This window comes from Muscardinus avellanarius, assembly GCF_963383645.1.
Source record: "Muscardinus avellanarius genome assembly, chromosome: 1".
In the NCBI taxonomy this organism is placed as follows: domain Eukaryota; kingdom Metazoa; phylum Chordata; class Mammalia; order Rodentia; family Gliridae; genus Muscardinus; species Muscardinus avellanarius.
Genome location: NC_137786.1, coordinates 30,041,963 through 30,059,030, shown reverse-complemented (window position 1 = coordinate 30,059,030; position 17,068 = coordinate 30,041,963). Strand labels below are relative to the sequence as shown.

At 41.7% G+C, this 17,068-nt stretch overlaps 1 protein-coding gene across 2 annotated transcripts in view; it reads left to right on the top strand.

Annotated features, from left to right (window-relative positions):
- Nucleotides 1-3,820: 3,820 nt before the first annotated feature.
- SLC45A2 (solute carrier family 45 member 2) overlaps nt 3,821-17,068 on the top strand; it is a gene marked incomplete at its 3' end in the record, with an annotated part of 47,257 nt that continues 34,009 nt past the window's right edge. For both annotated transcript variants that reach the window (XM_080718980.1, XM_080718979.1), the window contains exons 1-2: nt 3,821-4,331; nt 6,212-6,388. In XM_080718980.1, coding sequence (XP_080575106.1) covers nt 3,947-4,331; nt 6,212-6,388 — 562 coding nt within the window. In that variant the 5' untranslated portion in view covers nt 3,821-3,946. The remainder of the gene's footprint in view (nt 4,332-6,211; nt 6,389-17,068) is intronic.

The following is a 17,068-nucleotide window of genomic DNA, read 5'->3' as shown; positions in this document are numbered from 1 at the left end:
GTGGGGAAGCCTAACATTATGGTAGGGAGGGTGTAACAGTAGCAAAGTTGGTACCTCATGGAGGCCAGGAGAGGGTGGGGTTGAGAAGATAACACCCTCAGGAACACACTACCGGTGGCCTTCCTCCAACGAGGCCCTACCTCCTAGCTCCTAGCTTTAGCCACCTCCCACTAATGCCAGTCATGACTCTATGCATGGGTTCACCCAGAGCTGAGGTCAGAGCCTTCCTAATCCAGTCACTGCCCAAGAACTCCGCTTCTCTACACTACCACACTGGGGACCAAGCCTTTGACTCATGAGGCTTGCAAGACATTCATATCAAGCCGTAACACAAACCTTTTCTAACCAGTCTTTGTCGGAGAAGGTACGATCATCTTGGACAAAGCCAGCCCCTCCTTGAGCTGCCTTGGACCCGCCTCCTGCAGGACATGGTGAGGGAGGGACAGGCTCGAGAATCAACTCTAGTGGAGAATGGACGCAGCCAGTACAGGCCATGGCATGCAAGATTCAGTTGCTCTTCCACAGTCACAGAGAGGAGGTTAGGGCAGTTTTGTCCATTTTACAGGTGAGAAAATATACTTAAAAATGTGCTAAGCCCAAGCCGAGTGTGGTGGCACATGCTTGTAATCCCCACGCTTGGGAGGCAGAGACAGGAGGATCGCGCAGGTTCGAAGCCAGCCGTGCGCGCTGGCTTAGGACACCCTGTTTCCAAATAAAATGTAAAAATAGGTCTGGGAGTGTAGCCTGGAGGTAGAAGGGTTTACAGGAACCCCCAGTACCACCCCCCCCCCAAAAAAAATGTGCTAAGCCTTCTTAGTTTTCATTTCTTCAGTGTCTCAGTAACTTTTCTTCTTGTGTGTGTCTGGTACTGGGGTTGAAATCCAGGGGCCTTCTACCTCCAGGCTACACTCTCAGACTTATTTTATATTTTACTAAGAAACAGGGTCTCACTAAGTTTCTGAAAGCCTCACTAAAGTAGCTGAGGCTGGCTTCAAACTTGTGCAATCCTCCTGTCTCAGCCTCCCAAGTACTGGGATTTCAGTAACGTTTTTTGTGGAGTCCCTAGACAAAAAGTATTATCTAACCTTTTAGTTCATAAATAATTAAGTCTGTAATACCCATAAATTGAATGAAAACACAATATTTTAATTCTATTATCACAGCTATAAATGGGATGCAGACACCTATTGGACACTACATGGCTTCTCATGCTTTGGAATCTGAGTAGACACTGCTTCATTTTCTATTTCATGTTAATTTTCCTATTTCTTTTATTTTTTCTTGTTTTCTTTCTTTTTGGTATTGGCGATTTAACTCAGAAGCATTCTACTCCTGAGATATACCCTCAGCTCTTTTTTTTTTTTATTTTAAAATAGAGTCTTGCTAAGTTGCTGAGGCTGGCTTCCAACCTGTGACCTTCCTGTCTTAGCCTCCCAAGTACTGGGACTATGGCATGGGTCACTATGCCCAGCTCAATATTTTTTTTTTTATCACAATGACTGTGGAAAACCTAACTTTACAAAATATGAAATCATTAAAAGGATTACAGTACAAAACTTTATGTTGAAAGTGTGAAATACCTTATTTCTTTTCCAGTATATGTTCAGTTGCACTGTTTACTGTGTTCAAAACTTTAAATATGCTGAGATACACCTGTGAGTTTACTGTAATCGCTGGATACCTCAGCACATAGTTTGAGAAGCATCAGATAAAGTTATTTGCCCAAGGGAAATACAGGTAGAAAGAGACATAATGAAAATTGCAACTTTGAGATTCTGACTCCAAGTCTCACTTTTAAACATTTGAAGCCCTCCCTATTGCTAGGTCAGGTCCCTCCACCCACATGACCCTGGTAGGGACAGGAGGCAGAGCCCTGGAAGCCAGAAGTGAAGATATCCATAGAAAGCAGGTGCCGCAAGACTCCAAACATCGCGAGACATACTCGAGGTGCCGAGACTACAGATGTCAGAATCTTCATTCCCTGGGTTTAGCCCCACCCCTTAACACTGCCTCCCCAGCTTAAAAATACAGACACTCGCCCTGCCAAGTGGGTGACTCAGCCGGCTGATCAGGACTACCAGCGACTCTCCAGGTGGGGGACTTATCGGTCCCTTCCCCCACAACCGGCTGACCTCGTTGGGAACCCCGAACCCTGAAGGTGTCAAGGTGCTGGGTTCTTCTCGATTAAAGTAGATCTTCTGGTACCTCACTGGGTGCTTGCCTCCTTTGCAATCTCCCCAAAACCCTGTTTTCCACGCTACACCTATAATATATTTTCCCAGCTAAGACTTTTTATTTGAAGTCAAGGTCCATCAAGGAAAATATGAAGTCTTCAAAATAGAGAAAATTTAATGTGGACAATTATGTTGGTGGTGAAGAAGCACAGTAGTGCGGCAATCCAAATATGAACGACCAGGAAGCAGAAACTGCCCCTGTGCTGTAGGAAGGATGGGAAGAGGAATGTCCTGGGGCTCAGGAGCAGGGTTGCCTACTAGAAGGTGGATCCACAGTGGGGATGCGGCCACTGCCAGCCTTGAAATGGAGAAAGAAAACAGAAAGTACCCTGACTCCATCCATTCTTCCTTCCTCTCCAGACTTCCTACCAAAGCTTCCCATTAGCCAAATCTACCCAGAAGCCAGGGAGCAAGGGGACCTGGGAAATGTAGTCCCATAAGATAAAACGCGCAGGAGGGCACAGGTCTGAGCAAACAAGGCAGCTGATTGGCACTACAAAATGTGTATATTTTATCCATGCAGTAATTGTTTTAGCCAACATTTATGGAAGACCTACGAGATGCCAAGTAATATGTTAGATACTAGGGATACTATAAGAAACAAGACAGAAACAATCTCCTGCCCATAAGGAGATTGAAATATAACAAATTATAAGGAATGTAGAGTAGATAGAACTCTTTAAATATAAAATTCATTACATGCAATGGGAGAAAATGTCAGGCTTCTATGAGACATCTAAGGATTTAGAGGAAAGATAAGTCTTTCCGCTGTTTTTTCTTTTTCTTTTTTTGGTGGAATTGGGGATTGAACCCATAAATCTTCTACATCTAAGCTGTGCCCCAGCCCTATTTAATGTATTTATTTATTTATTTATTTATAATGCTATTTATTTAAATAAATATTTATTTATGGCAATACTAAGGATGGAATCCAGGGGCATTCTACCTCTGAGCTACACTCCCAGCACTATTTTTTATTCTTTATTTTAAAACAGGATCTCATTGAGTTGCAAAGGGTCTCACTAAATAGCCTAAGCTGTCCATGAACCGCAATCCTCCTGTCTCAGCCTCCCAAATGCTGGGATTACAAGCATGTGTCACCATGCCTGGCTCATTTTTTATTTTGAAACGATCTCACAAAGTTATTGGGCTGTTCTCAAACCTGCAGCCCTCCTGCCTCATCTCCCAAGTACTAGGATTGTGGGCCTGCACCACTGTGCTCAGGTCCTCCCACCATTTTAAATCTAGTTATTTGACTTCTGAGCCGTCTATGAAGAAAACATGTAGTCAGGAAAAAGACAATTTATATCTACAAAATAAGTTTATAAAAATACTGATTTATATTTTTATTTAATCCCTGTATAATAGAACGATTATCTCAATACTATGTGAGTTCACGTGCAATATTGTGTGTGTACGTGTGTGTTTGTGTGAGAGTGGGACAGAGAGAAGAGTGCAAAGGAAGATCCCAAAGGAAAACACTGAAACATTCTAAGGAGCCAGCGGGCTCCCAGCAGCTAATCTCCGTCATGCTTTCCAGCTAGACACCCCCTTGCCCTCCCATCATAACTTGTGATCTCAGAGGCATGCAAGAATTTGAGCCCCTCCTCCAGCCTCCCCATCTCTGCTAGTCGCTCAGCCAGGCTCCATGTCAAATCCAGTTCTGAGCACAAACCCAAGGATCCTGCAGGAAGGTCCCTCGGCCAGCGGCCATGGGTGGTAACAGCAAGCAGGCTGGCACCCACACCTATCAATCCCTGGCTGAGGATGGCCCCTTTGGTTCCGTGGAGCCACCCAAAAGACCCACGGGCAGACTCATCATGCACAGCCTGGTCATGTTCGGCCGAGAGTTTTGCTATGCAGTGGAGGCAGCTTACGTGACCCCAGTCCTGCTCAGCGTCGGCCTGCCCAAGAGTCTGTACAGCATGGTGTGGCTCCTGAGCCCTATCCTGGGATTCCTACTGCAGCCTGTGGTGGGATCAGCCAGCGACCACTGCCAGTCCAGGTGGGGCCGCCGGAGACCCTACATCCTCACCCTGGGCATCCTGATGCTCCTGGGCATGGCGCTGTACCTTAACGGAGATGCAGTTGTGACAGGTAAGTGTATCGCACAAGACCCCACTCTGCAATGGTGTAGGAGGATGTGAGGTTAGTTCTGCTCATGGCTGTCTGCAGAGCCTTTTAATAACTACAGGGAGTAAGCCTGTCAGCTCAAAAGGACATCCTTGCATTGCAAATTCTGCACAACAACATACCTGATAGTAAAGCACTTTTTCTAGCAATCAATTTGCTACCATTTAACTAGTACTTGGTGATAGTTGTACTTTGAAAAAGGAAAACTGAACTTTAAAAGTTGCATGTAGTTTTAGACCATTAACTCTCAGGCCAGAAGAATGAATGATTATGAAGCAGGATAATCAAGTACCACTTGTATATATTTAGGAGGAAGCATAAATTCGTAAATGTAGGGTATTTCTGAAAGAATTAAGAGACACTGGTAAGAATAGTTACTACTAAGGACCATAGGTGAAAATGAGAGGGTGGGCTCATTTTTCACTTATTTTTATTTATTCATTTTATTTTATTTTATTTTAATGAACTGGGGATTGAACACAGGGGTATTTGACCACTGAGCTACGTCCCTGGCCCTATTTTATATTGCAACCCGATCTTGCTATGTTACTTGCTCACTGGCCTGGAACCTGTCATCTTCCTATCTCAGCCTTTCAACTACCAGGATTATAGGCATGTGTCATCGTGCCCTGCAGCTTTTTTTCCCACTTATTTTTATACTAGATTTAAAAATATGTACATATATTATGTACTATTTTTAGGTAAAAAAAATTCTAAGCAAGGGAAACCACAACATATCCCCCTAACAGATGGGATGAATGAATGGCAGCATATGCATAGAATGAACTTTATTTAGCTATTAAAAATCATGAGGCAGCTCTCAGTTAACTGAGATGAAAAGACAGAATGACAGTTGAAGATGGGCTTTATACACTAGATAATCTCATGCAACGGTGTTCAAGTGCGGCCCTGTGACTCCATCGTCAGCATTGCTGGGGGCTCTTGAAATTCAACTGCAGACCCAACTCACACCAATTAAATCAGGATCCTGGAAACCAGCTGGCAATCTATGGTTGTTTTGTTTTGTTTTGCTACTGGGGATTAAACCTGGGGTCATTGTAACTCTGAGTGAGTTACACCCCCAGCCCTATTTTCTTTTTTATTTTGAAACAGGGTCTCACTTAAGTTGCTGCTTGCCTTGCTAAATTGCTAAGGCTGGTCTTGAACCTGTGATCCTACTGTCTCAGCCTCCCAAGTACTGAGATTTTAGGTGTGCGCCTTCCTGCCTGTGCAGTCTGTATTATGACAAGACTATGCCAGTGGTGGACAGTTAAACGTGCTAGAGTTTGAGAAGCCCTGTATTTGGGTACAGCTACACACTTGAATCTGTATTGCAGAAGTGCATAAAGGGCTATCTCCAAGGATGACCATTGTTGGGTTTTTAAGCATTTTCTATAGCATTGAAATTGTATGTGTAGTATTTTTTAATTTAAGGAGATGTAATTTGTGTCTCAAAAAACTCACTTATAAGTGAATAATCAATGCAGTGCTTTCTAGTATATTCACAGATCTCTGCAACCATCATCACTGTGTAATTTTAGAATATTTTCATTACACTCTAAAAGAAAACCAATACCCATTGGCAGCCCCTTCCCATTTCCTTTTATGCTTCAGTCCTAGGAAGTCACTAATTTACTTTCTGTCTATACATTTGTCTTTCCTGGACTTTCATTTGCCTAACTTTTAGAACTTGAAAAGCAATGAATCTATTTTATTTGGAAAAGAAAAAAAAAAGAAAATGAAAGCACAGGGAAATGATTTGATGACAAAAAGTTTAGGAGAAATAAAAAGCACAAATTATTCTAAAGCAGGATTTAGGCAAATGATGTTTATTTCTCTTTTAGCTTTGATTGTCAACCCCAGGAGAAAGCTGATTTGGGCCATAAGCATCACCATGATAGGTGTGGTTCTCTTTGATTTTGCTGCTGACTTCGTTGATGGACCCATCAAAGCCTACTTATTTGATGTCTGCTCCCATCAGGACAAGGAGAGGGGCCTCCACTACCATGCCCTCTTCACAGGTAGGGAATATCTTTTAAAAAGTTCCTCTTTCTGTTGTCTAGCCAGGGAGGCACTTCCTTGGGAGCTATCTGGTGTTCTGTATGTGGAATCTTTTAAATGAATGGATCAGTTGATGGATGGTCTCATCACGCGGGCTCTGCCTCCCAGTGCACTTCTTTAAACGAAGTCAGCATGTGACTGGGTCTGAAGAGGTTTTGAAGAGGAAGTTTGCATAAGAGATCTCTTTAGAATCCTTTGTGGAGAACTTCAGAAATGAAATGAAAAGAAGCCTTGTGCACTTTACTTTTGTTCTAAAGCAGTGGAGTCAGTAACATCACCTCAGTCTTACTTAGAAGTTTGTGGAAAGTTGTTCTGATTCATATTTTTGGGTTGGGGCTCAGACATTTGCATCTTATTGACTAAGGACCCTGGATGATCTTATGGCAGGTCTCCAAGAACCATATTTAAAAGCAAAAGTGGAAACGAATCAAGCAAACAAACCCACTTCTTCAAGAGTTCTTAATTACATTTGGAATTGACATTTTCTCAACTTACCACTTTGAAAAAAAAATTCTGTGTTAGGAGGACAATTGAGGGCTCCCTGATTAGGTTACTTTTGGGTCATTCTTTAGACCAATGCTACTCAGGGCAGCAGCACTGAATGCAGGGGTGGGAGTGGGTAGAAGGCTGTACATTAGGTGACAGCAGGACACTGGCCTGGGGGAATGCTTATATCTAAGAGGGATATCTATCAACCCATTCTGTGTGACTGTCTTAGTTGCCCAACCAATGTATTTATGTTTCACTGCATTCCGTCTCCTTCCATGGCCAGGTAGGGCTCATATCTCCAGACCCAAGAGCAGTGCTTGCATATTGAAGCCACTGGGCTCATTTTATCATTTGAACAAATGTTTGAATGGTGAAAACATGAAAGAATGAGGCTATACCAGATAAACAGGCAGTCCTTTCCCCTTTTAGGGAAAGTGGAGGGACAAAAGTCCAGCCCCGCCTGTCACCCGATCCCTGACACTATATCCAGAGGTGTAAAGGCTTCTAAGACATGGCCTTACTACTCAGCCACCAGGGCTTCCATCCACACAGAAATTTCTACATGGTCTCCTCACTCATCTGATCCCACCTTACTGGCCTCTCGCATTCCTGGAGCCTGCCCTGTCCTTGCCTGCTTTGTCTTGGCATAAGCTCTCTCCCTGATGGGAAACTTTCCCCCAGATAACCCCATGGTTTATGCCTTTATCACACTCAGGTGCCCCATTAAGCATTTTACCAGTGAGGTTTTACTTGGCTACCATATCTAGTGCAGTATGACCACCCCTTTATCTGTCCTTCTTCTTATCTTGTTTGAGTTTTCTTCCTACGACTTCTCATTACCAGATGACCTGAGGCTATCTATCTATCTATCTATCTATCTATCTATCTATCTATCTATCTATCTACCTACCTACCTACCTACCTACCTATCTTATCTATCTATCCATCCATCTATCTATCATTTATCTATCATCTCCCTCTCTCTCTCTCTCTCTCTCTCTCTCTCTCTCTCTCTCTCTCTCTCTCTCTCTCTCTCTCTTGTGGTACTGGGGTTCCTGGAAGCCCTTCTACTCCGGGCTACACTCTCAGACCTATTTTTATATTTTTTTATTTGGAAACAGGGTCTCTTAATCCAGCACGGCTGGCTTCGAATCTGCGCGATCCTCCTGTCTCTGCCTCCCAAGCGCGGGGATTACAAGTGTGCGCCACCACGCCCGGCTATCTATCATCTCTTGATCTGGCACTCATCTACCAATCAGTGTATCTAGTGTTCATCCATAATCCATCTATATTTGTTGTTATATATCTCTCTCATTCTAACATCAAGTCCAGCTAGGCAGACCCTCCTTTTGTTCACTGATGAATTTTCAATCCCTGGAAAAGTGTACTACATAGTAGGTGCTCCTAATATTGAAGAACTATTTATCCAACTTCATATCTGCTAATAACCCTACAGTAGTATTGTGCAATTGACCAAGGTTGGGAAATGGCGGGTTAAATCTGGTTCATCTGAAAAAGAAGGAAGGCATGAAAGGGGAGTGAGCCGTAGCTTTATTCTAGCTGTGACAGGATAAAATAGGAGGCCTAGGCCTCCAGTACCCAGTAGCAGACAACTGGGTACATGGGATCTCCACAGAAAGACTTCCCTGTAGTACATCTGTGTATCTGTAAATCCCCACATCTGTGGGTCAGTGCATTGGACTGTCTCAGTTCAGTTTATATATCAAATCAGAACACAAGTGGCAATTTGCCAGGGTACAGAGTTCTGTAGGAATATGGTATCCTCAAGGACATGCTCAGCTGTTTTTCATAGGACAGTGGCCTTCACCAAAAGTAGGCAAGGAAACCTACTACACACCATGTTTTGACTGTCCCCACAAGTAGGTATTTTTATTTATCTCAACTCTGACAGATGGAGGTAGCATGATTCCCTTCTGAAAGCTGAGTCTTGGAAGCATTGATATGCTGGAGGTGGGTGGTGCTGGCTTATGAGCTTGTTGACATCACATTGGCAGCTTGAAATTGGCCATGACTGGAGCCCTAGAAGTATAGAACTTGACAAAGCTAAAAACTATGGACTTTTGTTTCTGTAGAGTTAGTGGTTGAGCATTCACTTATCCAAAAACTTCTTAAGAACAGAGGACAGGGGTTTAACTGATTCAGTAGCCTGCCCATGGTTTATCCTGGCAGGTCCCAGAACAGAGACTCCATTTCCCTATTTTTAATTTAATTTAATTTAATTTAATTTTTGCGGTACTGGAGAAGGAACCCAGGAACATCCAACCTCTGAGCTACACCCCCAGCCCTATTTTTTAATTCTTTATCTTTTATTTTTTATTTTTATTTTTGGTGGTACTGGGGTTCCTAGAAGCCCTTCTACCTCCGGGCTACACTCCCAGACCTATTTTATGCTTTTATATTTTTTGGAAACAGGGTTTCTTAAGCCAGCATGGCTGGCTTTGAACCTACGCGATCATCCTGTCTCCACCTCCCAAGTGTGGGGATTACAAGCGTGCACCACCATGCCCGGCTTTAATTCTTTATTTTGAAACAGGGTCTTACTGATTTGCAAAGGGCCTTACTTAATAGCTGAAGCTGGTCAAGAATCTAGATCCTTCTGCCTCAGCCTTCCAAGTACTGGGATTACAAGTGTACGCCACCACACCTGGCTCCATTTCCTTAATTTGAGGGTGCAAGGAAGTCACATGGGAGGGTTAGATCAGCCGATGTTTGAGGTGTCCATGGCTGTCCAAAGGGCTCCAGTGGCTGATGTTCATCTGGGATATTATCTGGAGCATCATCTGAAGCTTGATGGCTTTAATTCTGTTGAAGACAAACTTAACCACACAATTTAGTAACCATGGGATAAATATAAGTATAAATAGAATTGCCCCCAGAGGCCTCAGAAGAGGTAGGCCTAATAGAAGCTTACTGCAAGTCTTTTAACTAAGTTCTATATAAAACCATCTTTATCACATATGCAAACAAACATTCCACAAAACTTTACGACTTGCCTCAGCTCTTTGATCTTTATCCTAGTCCTTTCTTTTCCCATTTGGGACACTCTTAGGATAAACCTTACTTTATACAAAATACTTTCTTAAAATTTCCTTCCTTTATATCCTTTTTTCACTAAAAACTTTTATACCCACACACTTTCCACATCCTTCTCTTGTTGCTACATATAATCTGACACAAAAACAATGCCATTTCACAATGTGTTTTTACACCAAAAATTTAAAAACCTATTTAATAGACTCAAGTCCTTAAATTGAATCTGATAATTCCTTCCATTTTATCAGAATTTGCTGAAATTAATTGCAACTAGGTCACGAGATACTCTTCAATTTTTGAACCTGGCTTTTGAGAAATTATTTCTCTAGAAATGTTTGCAATAAGGGCACCACTTCTCAGCTTACAACAGTACTAAGCCTGGCCAAAAGACCTCTGCCTTGCTGACTCTGATATTGGTTCTGGACCCTGAGAACTTTGGCTCTATGATGATGGAAATGAAATTGAGTCAAGTGCATGTAAATATACAGGCCTTCACTTGAGAAGGAGATGCAGCTCTCACAAGAAAGTGTCAGGCTGTGTCACTGGAACAAAAGAAAGGAGGTAATCTTTATGACTGCTTTCAGGCGTGGACTGGCATCTGGAGATGTCGATTGTCTTTTGGTTCATTTCTACCTGGGAAATCACTTTTACTTAAATATCTTTGCCCCAAAGACTTAAGTAAAAGCATCCTGGCTCTATTGATGCACTAGGTACTCTCTGAGGTTAGATAAAGGAGGCACATTTGACATCTGAAAAGCTGTGAGTTAAGGTGGGAACTTTAATGGTTCTTAGGTTTTGAGCCAAGGCCAAGGAGTACATTTATTCTTTGTCCCTAATGTCTCAATATGAGAATATATCTTTAGTTTGGAAACTTTTCCAAGGCCTACACATGGCTTTTTTCATGAGTTTAAAACAATACATTCATTTTCTGTTGATAGTAGCATAATGGTGTGGTATCAGCAAACATATGTAGTTTTGCTATTACCTTTTTTAAAGCCCTCATTACATCTTATATAAGTTTTAATACTGAATCTCTTAACTGAATTTTCTAGTGTTTCACTTCTTTTCTTCAATGGAATCAATAGACAGCTTCTAGACTCATATTTCTAAAAGCCAAAGAGTACTCTAACCAGGGCACTCTTTTGCTTTGACCTGCAGTGGCCCTCTATTTGCCTCCTAGATAAAGAAAAATAAAATTAGAGTTCAAAGCTCCCACAAGCTATTTCATCCTTTGCTTCAAGTTTTACTTGTCATTCTAGAGGAAATTTATTTTCCACAGTCCTGGAGGATGGAAATCCATGATGAAGTTTTGGGCAGGGTTGGTTGGAGGTGCTGCCCCTCTTCCTGGCTGGCACATGTTCTCTGTGCTCTTAGCAATCCCCATCATGTTCCCAGGGCTCTGGTTTACTGGCTGCATTGCTCATACTTCTAGCATCACCAGTCACATTGCAGGTGCCCGGTGGGATAAATGAAGCCTGCCTTTCCTTCTCTGGGTTCCAGGCCTTTGCTGATTCATTAAGTCCTTTTTTCCTTTTCTGCCTGTGGAACTCAAAGCTGCTTGGAAATTTAGCCATTTCTCAGGGAGAAGGTCCCTCGGTCTCCTTAATTGCAGGAATATTATATTTCTAACTTATCTTGAACTGGATTTACAAAATAATCCAAAAGCTCAAGTTTGTAAAATGGATGAACATAAGTGTGTCAGTGAGATAGAGTAGACGCTGCCATTCACCACACAAACACATCCTGAATATGTACCTCCTCTGAGGTCCTGGATAGTTTGCTTGGGATGCCATATAAGAGTACTACTGACCAGCTGGCTGAAACAATGGAAATTTATTTTCCCCAGTTCTAGAATATGAAAGTCCAAGATCAAGGTGTTGACAGGATCAGTTTGTGGCAATGCCTCTTCTCTTGACTTGTGAATATCCACCTTCCAGCTGTCTCTCATATACCCTCTCCTCTGTGCAAGCACACCCCTGCTGTCTCTTCTGCTTCTTAAAAGAACATGAATTTAGTGGTGGTGCATGCTTGTAATCCCTGTGCTTGGGAGACAGAGACAGGAGGATTGCGCAGGTTCGAAGCCAGACGTGTTGGCTTAAGAGACCCTGTTTCCAAGTTTAAAAAAGTATAAACATAGGTCTGGGAGTGTAGCCCAGAGGTAGAAGGGTTTCCAGGAACCATTACCACCAAAAATAAATCAAAGAAAAAAAGAATATAAATGTATTCAATCAGACCTCCACCCTAATGACTTCATTTAACCATAAAATTAAAGACCTTCATAAAGATCCTATGTACAACTACGGTCATGCTGGAAGAAATTGGGTGGGGCACAATTCAGTCTGTAAGAAGGCTTTTTTTTTTTTCTTTTTGGCAGTATTGGGGATGGAACCCAGGGGCATTCTACCTCTGAGCTATATCCCCAACCCTATTTTTTTTTATTCTTTATATTGAAACAGGGTCTCACTAAGTTGTGAAGGGCCACACTAAGTAGCTAAGGCTGGCCCTGAACCCGGATCCTCCTGTCTCAGTCTCCCAAATGCTGGGATTACAAGCATGAGCCACCACGCCTGGCTATGAAGGGTCTTTTAATTTTATCCTTTTTGCCCCGAACCCAGCATCTGAGGCTGAGGGAAGAAGGGATGTAGGTGGAGTGTATCAGATTTTCTCCTTTGCACCATGCCATTCCTTTTCCTTTTTAGCACACTGGAGATGTTCTAGAATTTTAAGATGAACAGAAAAGCACAAAGGGTCTTTTATGTTCATAAGAAGAGCCAAAGACTTTGAATATTGATACACACTCTAGTGGTTCTCAGGCATAATGTTCCTCTTAAGGCCTTCTGAGACCTCTCAAACTCCTGTTCTTAGAGAAAGGGGCTGTTGGTGGTAAGTGGAAATTTGGCCCACCCCATTAGAAAAGCAGTCTACTACTTCCCAATTGAAAATAACAATCCAGTCCCCAAAGGCTATTCCACTGAATCTCCTTCTTGGCCTTTGTCCTTTTCTACTTTCCATTTTAGCCTTTTGTATAGATTTCTATTCACTCTCATTATACCATGTACTTCTTGAGAGAAGGGATTATCTAGAAAAAAATGTACATGTGACTAAATGTGTAAGGACTATATGAATGAAAGGTGATCATGACATGTGTATTAATAATTGACATGACATGTGTATTAATAATTTATTTGGAGAACTGGCTTGGCCACAGGAAAATCCAGGGTGGCCCACCCACGTCTCTGGCCCCTTCTTTATTATCACATGGCATATGCTCAGGAATTGGTTAGGAAGGGGTTTGGCTAACAAACACCCACGTAACAGTGGCTTAAACACATAGGTTTATTTTTCTCTTAGAACTAGAAGTCTGAGTTCTGCTGGTTTGGGGTCAGCAGCTAAAAGCCTGAGCAGACAATGTAATGTTTCTTTGGTCAAATCATTGATATGTTGCCTCTTGGAACATGATGGTTGCCATAGTTGCGCTCATCATGTTTGTTTTAAGACAGGAAGAAGAGGGAGAAGAGAGAGGGAAGGGGAAAGAATTTACACTGTCTCTTTAAGTGTAACATGGTTGATCAATGGCTTTCCAACCCCACAGACTTCCTGTTTCTCATTGGATAGAATTCAGTCATGTGAACATTCAGAGCTCTAGGGAAGATGGAAGGTGAATTTTTTTAGAGGTGAGGGGATATGCTCTCTTGCACCAAATTTGGGTTTTGTTGGCAAGAAAGAAGGGGTGATTATTACTGAATAAGTTAAAAATGCAAACCCAACTGAATATTAACCTCACAAGAACAACTAAAGACCAAGACTGTTCTAAGAAAATGATAGCCAGAGCTTTTAAAGTCCCACATATTAGTAAATAATTAAAGTTTATTAAGGTAAATTTAAATTTATACACCCATATGTAGTTTTGCCTGATTTATACATTAAGTTACACTCTCCATGATGGTTTAATTTACTGCATATTTATCTATCTTCCTTACAAAATTTGTAAGCTCCCTCACAAGTATTCATCTTCAAAGATCCCTGGCTTTTAATTCATTGTCTTTCTGGTAACAAACACTTAGAAATGTTAGTTATATAAAAAGAGACTCTGAGTTTCATAATCCTGCTTGTATTTCATGCATTTTTACATCAAATTAAATAAACTGCATGGCAGATTGCATCAATCAAATGAATACACTGGCGTAATTGCTTAGCTCTGTCCTGTGACCAGCGCTGAACTCTGGACGTCAGCCAACAGTCTCCTCTGTGGCGTTGGTCATATGGGGAGCCACTGAGGGTGTATGAACAGCTTCAGGCCAGTTCGTTTCCCTACCAGCAAAGCAGCTTCAAAAATCTGCCTATTGCAGAAGAGAACAGTAAAGTCTCACCTCATTTAAGGCTTCAATTCTAAAGTTCCCGAGTGATAATGACAGGTAGTCTACATTGTTCCCAAACATCTACCAGATTGCTCCTCAACTACAAAATGCATTGTTTTGTGTGCATAAATGTGCATGCATAGATATTTCTGCAGAATTCTCTCCCTTTACTCCTGAGCATGAGCTCAATTAGTGGAATAGCAGGTAAGATTTCCCATGCTGTTTAAAGTGTTATTCTTTTCTGTCTTGTTCCCCCTCCATCCCTCCCTTTTTTGAAATGAGAATCGATGAATTCCAGTGGGTTAAAGAATAATCTGTGAACCGACTGAAGTGTTCTTGCTTTGAATGGAAGATCACATTAAAGTATGGAGTGAAAAATAAGAAACAACACATTGCCACCCTGCTCTGTCTTTGCATACGTGCTAAGCCCTTTGAATTCACATGAACTTGGCAAAGAGATGACTACAGCAATCCATTCAAAGCAAGCATTTTCTGACAAAGGCTTATTCAATGTCAGGGCCCATGTCAATTTTCATCAATGGCCAGACAGCATTGACCCAAAGAATCCAATCATCCCCATAAATTGAAATTCTTTTTATTTGTTCCAGAGCTCTAGTTTGGCCCAACATTTCTAAATGCTTTGCAAATAAGTATCTGGGTTCCCTGCCAGAATACTTCCCAGCATATTTTTGACATTTTAAAATAAAAAGACTCTACTGACCCCCAGAAAGCTATTTTATTTTTATCTTGTTTCATTTTAGTTCACTTAGCTTCTACGTATTATATTTAAAGGCAGGCCTAAAATATCTCCATCACTGATAGTAGCCATGATAGGTTGGTGGATCACCCATGTCTTTTGTCGCTGCATATCCACAGTTATAGAACCCAGGGAGCTAATAAATCCATACTCACCCGTGAGAATTTCCTCTTTTGTGTCAAAAGATTCTGAGCACATGTCTGCTAAACTGAACCCAAGACCTTGTTGTTACTCTATCCTTGAAGGGAGGCTTGAATGAGGCATGATGGTATATCTTGCCTCCTCTAAACTGCTAAGCAACCTTAGCATGTCTGAACTTGGTTTTCTGACATGCTTGTGAATCTCTCCATAATGTCGGTTACTAATAACATAGCAAATGGCCATAGGCACAGAGAAAGGAACCATCTCAAAGGATTAACACCAAACATTTATATTTCCTTGACTTCCTCCATCCTGCCAGGCCTGCAAGTTGTGTTTGTAATGAATGACTCAGTGAGAAATTTGCCCCCTGCACATCTTTGGAAGAAGAATGAGAAACTTGTTAGGCTCAACATCTTTTAACTTTTCTGTTTTTAAATACATCAAAGTATGCACAAGAATACTTACATGTAAAAATAAAATACTCTGATGAATAAATAATTAACAACTAAGGAAAGAGTCTTAAACTAAAGTTGAGACATGAGCCCCTTTGACCAAACCTTTTACCTCGTGGAAAGGAGTCGGCTTTCATGTTTGAGGCTATTTTCCCTTTTCCTCATTCATGAATAATTGTTGAGTGAGTGGTTTTGTTTCATCAACTGGATTCCCTTTGAAGCTTTTGCCTGTGGAAAACTTTCACATCTCTTCATTCAGGCAGCTTGGAAAGGAGGCAACCAGGGAAGAAACCAAGGACACAGGAGTTTCAGCTTAAGGGCAAGGAGGGCAACAAGAGGCAAAGCAGGTCATGTCTCCACATTGTCATCCGCTTTCCATTTAATGTGGGGAACATACTCCCAAAGAGCCTTGAAGGCAGCCTAGGGGAGAAGGAATCTGGAGGGACATCATTCCCCCTTTTGATTAATTAATTAATTTATATATTTATTTATTTTGCGGGTCTGGGGATGGAACCCAGAGACATTCGACCTCCGAGCTACAACCCCTGCCCTATTTTTTATTCTTTATTTTGAAACCAGGTCTCACTGAGTTCGCAGAGGGCCTCACTAAGTAGCTGAGACTGTCCGTAAACAGCGAACTTCCTGTCTCAGCCTCCTGAATGCTGGGATTACAAGTGTGCGCCACCACACCCAGCTAATTTATTTATTTATATTAGTTTTTCAAATTGATATATGATGCTTGTACTTATTTATGAGGTACAGTATGAGAATATGATCAATACATGTGTATACGGTGTAATGATACAATCAGGGTAATTAACCATTTCCATCTTTCAACAGTTATCATTTCTATGTGCTGGGAACCTTCAATCGCTTCTCCTCTAGTTATTTTGAAATATAATAAAGTGTTGGGGACTGCCGTTTCCCTACTGGGCTATAGAGGATTAGAATGAATTTCTTTTATCTAACTGTATTTCGGCACCCACTATCAAGCCTCTTCGTATCTTTCTACCCCCTACCCTGCCTATTTCACACTCTGCTTCTATGTGGTCATTTTATTTTAGTTTCCACACGTGAGTGAGGACATATGACATTTATCTTTCTGTGCCTGACTTGTTCCAGTTAACATAACGTCTCCAGAAGGAACTTTACTCCTTTCTCTGCTTGACAGATTTCTTCCAGATACGGATCAACCTGGCTCTGCTCCCTGCTTTTTATACTCTCTGGTCACATAGTCCTCCCTCACCAAAGCACTCCTCATCACTTGACACCATATTACTGATTCATTTATTTATTATTTATTGTCTGCCTCTCCAACCAACATATAAACTTCCCACTGGCAGGAACATTACCTTCCTGTTATTATCTGACATGATTGCCTGGCAACCA